The sequence below is a fragment of the Stegastes partitus genome, unplaced genomic scaffold (genome assembly GCF_000690725.1).
Source record: "Stegastes partitus isolate 25-593 unplaced genomic scaffold, Stegastes_partitus-1.0.2 Scaffold89, whole genome shotgun sequence".
In the NCBI taxonomy this organism is placed as follows: domain Eukaryota; kingdom Metazoa; phylum Chordata; class Actinopteri; family Pomacentridae; genus Stegastes; species Stegastes partitus.
Genome location: NW_007577820.1, coordinates 68,022 through 78,327, shown reverse-complemented (window position 1 = coordinate 78,327; position 10,306 = coordinate 68,022). Strand labels below are relative to the sequence as shown.

The 10,306-nt window shown below is 41.2% G+C and overlaps 1 protein-coding gene and 1 long non-coding RNA gene across 2 annotated transcripts in view; one reads left to right on the top strand and one right to left on the bottom strand.

The window, feature by feature from the left end:
* Positions 1-7,916, bottom strand: part of mapkbp1 (mitogen-activated protein kinase binding protein 1) — a 38,450-nt gene extending 30,534 nt beyond the window's left edge. The window contains exons 1-2 of the mRNA XM_008277088.1: positions 7,562-7,916; positions 2,842-2,933 (exon numbers count right to left, since the gene is read on the bottom strand). Coding sequence (XP_008275310.1) covers positions 2,842-2,933; positions 7,562-7,678 — 209 coding nt within the window. The 5' untranslated portion in view covers positions 7,679-7,916. The remainder of the gene's footprint in view (positions 1-2,841; positions 2,934-7,561) is intronic.
* A 2,184-nt stretch (positions 7,917-10,100) lies between these two features.
* LOC103353902 (uncharacterized) overlaps positions 10,101-10,306 on the top strand; it is a 1,029-nt gene continuing 823 nt past the window's right edge. Inside the window, exon 1 of the long non-coding RNA XR_520023.1 lies at positions 10,101-10,249. This is a non-coding gene — a long non-coding RNA (uncharacterized LOC103353902). The remainder of the gene's footprint in view (positions 10,250-10,306) is intronic.

The window sequence follows — 10,306 nt, the reverse complement described above, 5'->3', positions numbered from 1 at the left end:
GGAACCTTCAACAACACGGCTTAACAAACACAAAGTACAGGTTGACTTTTAAAGAGCTCCATCCTCTGTCATGAAAGGAAAAGACTCCTCCAAGAACATCCAGACACCTGAAGAAGTATTCCCTGGTCCTGGGGATTAACCTCCAGGCCTCTTCAAATTATGCCTGAACCATCAAGATCACTTTAGGAAGCCATTAACCACCTCAACAATCCTATGGTCCTTCCAGGAACTTTTGACACTTCATAGAACCAACTAAACCCTCTAAAGAATCCATAAAACCTCCTTAAAGATCTCAGAAACCCTGTGAACCCTGAAACCTCCACAAACCGCCGTGACGTCTGACAAACACCTTTAAAAACAGAAACAGGACCCTCTCAAGAACGCCTAAAACTGCTGTCAAATCATCATCAAACCCCACTGAGGAACCCACAGAGTCACTTCAAAGGCCTTTAAAATCCCTTCACTCACAACTTCAAAGACTCCTGAACCACTGAAACTCCTTCTAGACCTCCTGAAACTCATCAGGAACCAATGAAATCTGACGATTTCCCTCAATCACCTCAGATTTAGGATGTTCTTGTAAACCACTCAAGACTGAACAGTCCAAAGGAACCCATAGTCTCTGAAAGTCCTCGTCTCAAGCACTCCTGGAACCTTTCTAAAGACCTCAGAGACCCCATCGAGAGCCATTTAGACCCACGTGAACCCTGGAACCTTCTAAAACCCCTGTGGCACTTCAAAGGGTCTCAAGAAGTTCTGACACTCATCAGGAACCAATGAAACCTGATGATTCCCCTGAACCCCTGAGAACCCCTTAAAGAGAGTCTGAGCGCTAAACCGCAACTTCAACGAGACGTGAGGCTTTTAAGGAACATCGGTAAATTGTGGCGTCTATGCTACATCTGACGCGTTCACGGGACACTGGCAAATTTTTGGAAAAAATTTGTACCTGTTGATACACCAGAGACATTTAGGGGACGCTGGTAAATTGTAGCACCTACCGTACATGTGAGGGGTTTAGGGGATGTTGGTAAACTGCAGCTTCTATGACATATATGGAGGAAACACGAGTAAATTATTACATCTACTGATGCAGAAGAGACATTTAGGGGACACTGGTAAACTGCAGCGTCTGTGACACGTGTGAGGTGTTTCGGGAACATCAGTAAATTGCAGCGTCTAAACTTTTTCAGTGTGTAAAGTTCCACTGAAAGCTCAGTCTCAAGAACCTTAAGACCTCTTTCAGCCCCAGTACAGATCCCTGGGAGGAGTTCCAGTGTTTTCCAGGACTCCTCCAGGCCTCCTCCAGGTAGCCGTCCGGCCCGATCGGAGGTAAATCCTCGGTCTCGTGGTAACCTTCTGCTGCATGTGCTGCGACTCAAACACATGACGCTAATCTGATCATGTCATTAGCGTCTGAAGGAGGCGCTCAGCGACAGTCAGCTGGTTTCTGTGTGACTTTAATCCTGCTGTGAAGTCTGAACGTCCAGCAGCTCCTCTGTAAACACTCAGGACTCGTTATGTAACTCTGGGCGGCCGATCGAGCGCTCACAGCTGCAGCACGGCGGAATAATGTGGACGAAACCTGCCGTTTTATAAACACCGCCTCACACCGACTGCTTTCAGCTCCTTTTAGCAAAACTGTAACTCACCTCTGGCTTCATGCTGCAAATACTTTCCAACTCCGCTGCTTTTACTCTTCGTCTAACGCTGCTTTGATTCTGACAGTCAAGCATGACAATAAGTCAGACGACGCTTCACCTCCTGTCAAACCTCAGTTATACGACTTCAAGTTTCTCAGTTTTTAGCTTCAACAGACACTTTAACTTCTTTCAGAGCAAACGTCTCATCTAAAAGTCGTGTCACTGCCAGATTTTTTTGTATCTGAAGTCATTTTTAGTTCACTTCATCTCATTTCAGATCTAGAACTCTGACTGACAGAACACTAACTCCTCTTAATGTGCGTCAGGTCATTTCAGTGCTCACATATCACGCTTCGACTGACTTCTTAAATACACATTATTGTGCAAACAGTTCAGCCATTGCTTTTGCTCTTTTTCATGCTTAAACTGAAATTTTAGTTGCTTTCACACGTTTCTTGAAAAGCTCAAATTTCAAATGACACTTTAACTCCTTTCAGTGTAAACATCTGATGTGAAGGTCAAGGTCTTTTTTTCTATCAAAAGTCCTTTCAGTTCACTTCATCTCATTTTAACTCTTAAACCTCAGCTGACGCGACACTTCAAATCCTTTCAATGTGCATCAAGTCGTTTCAGTGCTCAAAGTTCCCGCTTTGACTGCTTTCACTGACTTCTTCAGCATACATACTGTATTGTGCAAACAGCTCAGACAAGTTTTTGCTCCTTCAGGCCTTTCACACAGTTTTTTTAAAGCTCAAATTTCAACTGACACTTTAACTCTTTTCACTGCAGTTCATCGGAAGTTCTTTCACCACCAAATTTTTGAAGTCCTTGCAGTTCCCATCATCTCATTTCAGCTCTTTAATTTCAATTGACACGACACCTCAACTCCTTTAAATATGCATCAAGTCACTTCACACTCACATCCACATTTCACACTTCAACTGCTTTCGCTGGCTTTTTAAATGTACTTTCTGCAAACAGTTCAGTTAAACGTTTTCCTCTTTGATGCGCTTAAACTGACACATCAACCCACACTTTAACTACTTTCATTTTGGTCCGGCTCATTTCGGTGCACAGCGTCTCCACTGAAAGTCGAGTTCTTCCACATGCAGTGTTTTTGCAATTTAGTTCAAGTGCAAACAGTTTAACTCCTTTCTGACTTTTGCTGACACTGTCTCGTGTTCTTTGTGTTTCTCACCCGGCAGGATAAGCCAACAGTCCAGTTCGGGGGTCGCAGGCCAGAGCTCGGTTCCCCGGAGCCGTGATTCCCAGAACCTTCTCCAACGTCACCTGGAGGACAAAGGTCAGAGGTCGTTATGTAAATATATACATATAGATGTGTTTGATTGAGAGCGTGCACGTGGATGTTGTCAGTGTGTCCACAGAGGAGCGTGCACGTGAGTCCAGCTGCAGAAGAAACAAGATCACTGTGATGCTGAAGGAAACTAAAAACAGACAGAATCTCAATGGAGTTCTGAACTGACGTCTTATCTGCCGTCTAGGTGGATTTTTCTCTGTTTATTCTGATGCACTCTGAACCTTTTATTTCTCTGTTGAGCAACATCATCACCACCTTTAGACCAAAATCACTCAGTGAATCACCACAACAGCAGTTTCTAGGCAACGCAGAAAGTGCGTCTACTTCAGCACAATATCAAACAGAGCGATGTTAGATTTTGTACTGAAAAAACAATAAAATCAACAAAATATACTGAAATGTTAAATGAAAAAATTCCTAGTAGATAATTCTGTCCTACCGTAGAGGTATTAGTGCTTTACGTCTTGAAACTACTGTTCCCATGATGCTTTGGGGTGATTTCGTTTTTGCTTTTTTTAAGCCAATGTCTAATAAAATCCAGTCAAACTGTCCCTTTAAAAGAGCAGAATTCTTTGTAAGCATCTCCAGTTTGCAGGTCATCATGGATGTAGAGACAAATATCAATTGATCACTATGACACTGAAGAAAACCTAAAAACAGACAGATTTTCAATAGAGTTCTGAACGCTCTTCTCCCTATTCTAAGGAGATTTCTTAAGGTTTACTGTGCTGGACATTAGAGGTATTTATATCCTCGGGATGTTTAAGCCACGCTGAATCTGAAAATCTGCATTTAATGCCTGTAGGTTTAGATTTGACAGAGTTATGACTCCCACAGTGAGTGTGTCTTTAAGGAAGGAAACCTAAAATTAGACAGATTCTCAATGGAGTTTTGAACTGTTATCATCTCGGGTTTCTAAGTGGATTTCTGGAGTTTCATTGTGATGGACACCAGAGATAATGATATAACTGTGAGATTTAAGTCACGCTGAATCTAAAAACATGTATTTAATGTCCGTGAGTTTAGATTTGGCTGAGTTATGAGTCCCAGAGTGAGTGTGTCTTTAAAACAAACTGAAGGAAAATTAAAAATAGATTCTCAGTGGAGCCCTGAACTGTCTTCTCTATACTTTTAAGTGCATTTCTGGAGGTTTTTTGTTTTAGACAAGAGAGACAGTGATATCGTCTTGAAGTAAAAGTCAAACTGAATCTGAACTTGTGGGTTTAAGTTCACATCTGACCGAGTTCTGACTCGAAGAACAAGGACAAGTTTTGACACACAGAGAATCAGTCAGACTGTGAGTGTTTCAAAGAATCTCCTCCCTGATCTGAGTCACTGCAGAAGCTCATAAATCACACAAACTGACCCTCTGTTGTCATGCAAACACACACACACACACACACACACACACATACACACACACACACACACACACACAGACACACACTTACTTCTTCACACTCCATGCTGCTGAAAAGTGTCCTGCAGCGTCTGGACTCTGGATTCAGTCCATCAGACGTCCAGCTGGAAGCTACACTGAACTCTGGTGTGCGGCTACATGCTAAGCTAACAGCACTGAGTCTGTCCTGCTCTCACATGACTCTCCCTCCCTCTGCACCAAACTCTATTTATGTTTTCAGCCGTTTTTCCTCGGAGGGAGCAGATGTCAGAGCCGGTCCGCTCAGGAAACACCGACTGCTGACTCACAAACCTTCGGGAATCTTTCTGCTCAGGAAATTTGCTGGAAACATGCTTCCTGCAGTCTGATCAAAATCTGCTGCTCGTTTAAAACTCGGCGGTGACTCTCTGACAGCTTCTACCACCGACAGCTGAACGTGTGAAGAAACAACCAAGCTGCAGAACAAACCGAGTCAAGATCTGAGTTCTACCTTTTCAGTTTCAGTCCAGACGCTTCATCTGAGGTCACCGAGTCCATAAGACACGTATAGCAAACAACAGCTCTGAGCAACATCATCTAAATGTCAAATGTTTCTGCAGTCTATCGCCTCATAGTAATCAGATTACTTTTGAGTTAAACAGCAGAGTATTTCCTCTGATAAACAACCAAAAGTAGAAACTCAAAGCAACTAAATTGAGTCCAGCTGTGGGTTCCAGTCAGTCCAACAGCATGAACATGGTTCTACAATGAGCTGAGAACAGCAGAACCTTCTCAGTTCTGGACCTATGGACTGTGTCTATCTATGTCTGCATCATGGCTCCACATGGAGAAGACCTGAACAGAGGAGGAAAAGAGGACAAAGATGGAAAAGGATCCAGGAACTAAAACCCAGTGCAGCCCAGTGTGAGCAGTAACCAGGAGGTCCAGAAGGAGCCATAGTAGCACTGATCAGGGCTGCAGTGGTCGTCCTCCTACAATGACTCCACGGACAGTCAACTACTGTCACTATGGAGCTGTGAACACCAGACAAAGGCAGCTGCTTCAGACTTGGCACAGGGCTTATCAGTGGAGACCAGAGTTAGTGTGAAGCTCAGACACTTCAGAGCATCAACCTCTATGGACGGAGGACCAGAACTAAACCCTTCAGCACAGAACATTCAGATAAAAGTTTGCTAAAGAACATGAACAGAAGCCTGATGGATGCTGGAGAACATTCTCTGGTCAGATGAAGATCAATGTGTTGGGCTCAGATGGAGTCCAGATGTTTGGTGTGAACCTGACCAGGACCACCACAGTGGATGCATGGTCCTGACAGTGAAGCACGGAGGTGGCAGCATCATGATATGGAGCTGCATGAGGGCAGAAGGTGTTGATGACGTTTATAGATGAATGTCTGAGGATGAACCAGAATACTGGCTGACCAGATGAAGAAGAGGAACATTCCAGCAGGAGAACATCCAGAGAACAACATCATCAAGAGCTTCTATACCAGAACCACACTACAACCATGACAGAATGTGGTCTGACTTGAATCCAATCAAACACCTTTAGGGTATTTAACAGATCTAAGTAGAGCAACTCAACCCCTCCAGCAGTTTGCTTTTATTCCTGCAGCTTCTCATTTGTAAGTTGTTGTTTTTTGTTTTTTCCAAACTGTTGGCAGCAAGTAAAAGGATCCAAATAATGAGAGAAACTATCAGATGTGTGATCAGCTGAGGAGGAAACAGTCGGTGTTTGTCCGGAGGCGGCGGATCGGTGGTCTCTGTCCTCACAACATCAGTAAAACAAGTCCGGCGAGAGTCTCAGCAGGAACACAAAGCATTGTGGGAGCTGCTGACAGATGGACGGAAGCCCTGCAGGGACAAACGGACCGGACTAACCGGACAGACGGACGGATCACCTCAGTCCTGGCTGCTGCTCAGTTTCACTTCTGACCGTTTGCGTGGTTTAGAAAATGTCAGAAAATGACAAGAAAAAAATGTTGATTAAAGCCTCAAAACGTTTTGCTTTGTCCAAATATATTCAGAAGATGTCTGCAGTCAACAGAGTCTTCATGGGACACTTTAGGACAATTTTAGAAAACAGGAGCTTTAATTTAAGGTGTTTAGTGAAACGGAGGTGACTTGAAGACTTTTCCGTCCAGTGAGAACAAAGAGAACGTCTCCAGAACACGAGGACGGTTTTGGAGGATATTTTAGTTCAGGGCGACTGTTAGATGTTTGTGGAAACGGAGAACAAAGTAAGGAAACGTCCACAGAAAACACAGTTTCTGGTTTTTAGTCTGATCCTCACAGTTACACTCTCATCTCTGCACACGTGTGTTTGTCCTGAAAGCTGCTGCGATAATCAAATAAAACTCCTCTGAAAAATAATAATAATGCAACAAACCAATATTTAAAAGAATAATAGAATACGCTGATATGTATGTAAAAATATATATAAATAAAAAAAGAACCTAACGTATAAAGTAATAAGAAAATGACAATAAAATTAACTAAAACAGAAAAACAATTGAGTAAACTAATACAGAAAATAATACAAGATCAAATAAACTGAGACATATAATAATAAAATAAACTAGCATAGAAAATAATTTAATAATAATTTTTTAATATATAAAATAAAATAACCATGAAATAAACTGATATATAAAGTAATAATGAAGTAATTAATTTTTAAAAAATTAAATAATAAAATAAATGACATATAACAGAACCTGATATAAAAATAAATGCTACATATATTTAGAAATAATCAAATTAACTAAGACAATAGGCTTATAAATTAAATTAAAATGAATTAACCAACATCTAAAACAATAATAAATAAAACTAATATATTAAAATAATAATTACCCCCCCCCTCCCCCCGCGACCCTAGTGAGGATTAAGCGGTGTATAGATAATGGATGGATGTGATATTAAAATAATCCAACAAATGAATATATAAAATAAAATAAAGAAACGGACATACAAAACAGCAAAATCAGTAAATATGGAAAATGATGCAAAAATAAACTAGAATATTATTAAATATTATAATGAATGCTACATAAAATAAAATAAACTGCTATATCAAAAATACTTAAGCTAATAAATGAAAAATAAATAAATGCATAAAATAAATTTAAGTAGAAACACAGCAGACTCTCAGGTCGCGCTGATAACCTGTGCGTGTGCGTGTGTGCGTGCGCGCGCCCACCTTGCCGCTCAGGTCGCGGGTGTTCCGCGCCGCGCCGCTCCGCCGCAGCTTGATGGACGGGGACCGCAGCAGGTTCTTGATGCGGCTGCGGATCGTTCCGCCTCCGTCCGCGGTCATCGCGCCGTTAGCAGCCGGTTAGCTGCGTCTCTCAGCGGCTGCAGCTCGTCTCGGTGGCTCGCTGCTCCGCCGCCGCTGCTGTCATGCTGTCTGCGGGCCGAGCAGCGCCGGGCCGGAGGGTTCCGCGGGCCTGGTTCCGAGTCTGGTTCTGGTTCGGTCCGGGTCGCTGCTGCTCCGCATCGTATTCCTCCAGAGCAGCGAAGAACCGGGAGACGCTGCGCCTCCGACACGAGCAGGACCGAACTGAGCCGAGCGACTCCGAGAGCGTCAAAACGCCGCTGCAGCGGCAAGAGCGCTTCCGCACGGGATTTTCAAAATAAGACGAGGAAATGTACAACATGTATTCCAAATCAATCAGTGACATTTTAGCCAAGAAGTTTAAAGTGTAACAGATTAATACAACTGTTTTCACTTCATCTGAACATTAATAAGACTTTAGCTTAATATTTATCATTATTTATTCTTCTTTGCCTCTTTGGTTCTACTAGTTTTATACATTATCATGTTTCTGCCTTTTTTGCGTCAAATTTCACAAAACCTAAAAAAGTCAAACAAATAGCCTTGTGTAACTTCCATCTAATGTACTATTTAGCTGGTAAATGACTGCCAACACAAAAAGACTCAAAACGTGGTTGTATAGTGTAGATAAGTGGCCAGCTTTCAGAGTGACGCTGTTCTGTTTATTCAGCGATGGAAGGTTTAAAGAATGGACAAGTTCCTCATGAGTTTTACTTTATTATTTCCATGTACATGACAGCTGTAGTTACAGTACTGAAGTTAAAATGTTTGTATCAAAGATTATATTTTAATTTTTATTGCTCCTGGTCTTTTTAGTTTATGACTCTTGATGTTAGAATATTTCCACCCTTTTGTGAAACAACGCTTCATATTGTTTATGTTTCAGCGTAAAATCTTTGCACAGTTTAATTTAAATTTAGTTTTGCTCTTTTTGTTTTGTGATTTTTGGATTCGTTTTACCCAAACATGTTTGCTCTCTAAATATGTAATGAAATGGAAATTGTTGTTAAAATTACAATACCGTGTTGCTTTCGAGTTTTGTTTTCAGGATTTCATGAGCCAATAATAATTGAAATAGATTGCATAAGATTGTGTGTTTCACAAAGTTTAAACAGCTCCGTATTTATCTGTAGTTCTATAATTTATGAGCACTGCTGTGCATCTAATCTTTACTCGCATTTGTACTTTTACCATCCACAATAAAACCGGCCTTTTTAAGGAGGTTTGTAAATAAAACTTGACTTTTCCTGCAGTGAGCTTTTGTTGTTGTTTATTGAGTGATATGAGTGAAGTAGGAATCTGTAAACTTCATCTCGTCTGTAATTTCCATGCCACGCTTTTACTTTGACGGCACAGCAGCTACACATCCGATGTCGTCACATCTGACGCAGTTTGACGCGTCGCCGCTGTAGCGTCGCGGTGAAGCGGAAGCGCCTCTAAGCGGCGGAAACGAGAACTGCAGTTTTTTTATTGTTCAGTGAAACATTTTGGGATTTTATTTTGACCACTAGATTTGTGATGACATCATAAAAGTACGGATGGGAGTCGGGAAGGACAAACATGCTGGACTCAGTCAAAATGAATAAAACTTCACAGTTTACGGTGCAATTTAAAGGAGAAGTCCAAGAACACAGCTGTAAATAAAGTTTGATTATATAAAGTTCAATCAAAGCACTTAGAGAACATGTTAAGTTTAATGGCTCTAAAGATTCAAAAGATTTTATTTATTGACTGTAAAATCATTTAAAACCTCTGATTGATGCTTATCTCTTCTAACAGTACAGAGTTTTTGCTCTTTGACATATTTCTTGTTTTCGTATTTATTTAAACTCAGAACTGAAGCTGCATTTCATCCAGATTTCATTTGGAAACTCGAAGTTCTGACTAAAAAGATTAATTTTACCGTTTCAGCTTTTATTCTTCAGGCTGTCAGGACGATGCGTTCAGGTGCCTCTGTATAAATAATATAAGTTACACGACTGAGTGGAAGTTTCAGCTTCAGCAGACGTTCAAACGGTTAAACACGACTTTCAAAGTTGATTCTCTGAAATACACTCGTCTGGTTTGAACAGCTTCACGAAACAACATTTATTTTGAAAAGTTTTTAAAACATAAAACGTGAAGCCAGTTTCCGGTTGGAGATTCGATCATTTTTCTGCCAGAAAAACTGAAAAAATCAGAAACATTCAGAAGAAATTAACTTCTGATTAAAGCAGGTGTTTGAGTTCTACCTGAACAGGTGAGTCGCCACCTGCAGACTCTTCCAGGGTTCAAGGTGCGTTCAGGTGTCCTCCAGGAAATCAGAAAAGTTACTTTCCTGAGTTTCAATTTCAGCAGAAATTCAAACAATTTAAGTTGACTTTTTAGTTGTCGTGTATAAAATCACAAGAGACGGAAGTTCATACTCAAACTTTATTGATATTAGCTTTACTTCAGATGACTGACGTTTACTGTTAACTCGTACAAAAATACTAATTTAAGAAAAACAAAGCAGAGCTGCACACGACAGACTGATGCTTTAAACCTGCTGCAGGTCCAGGTGAGTCTGTCCTGGTGAGTTTACGTAAGTCAGCCCAGTCCAACTGAAACAGTCAAGGTGAGACTATAAGT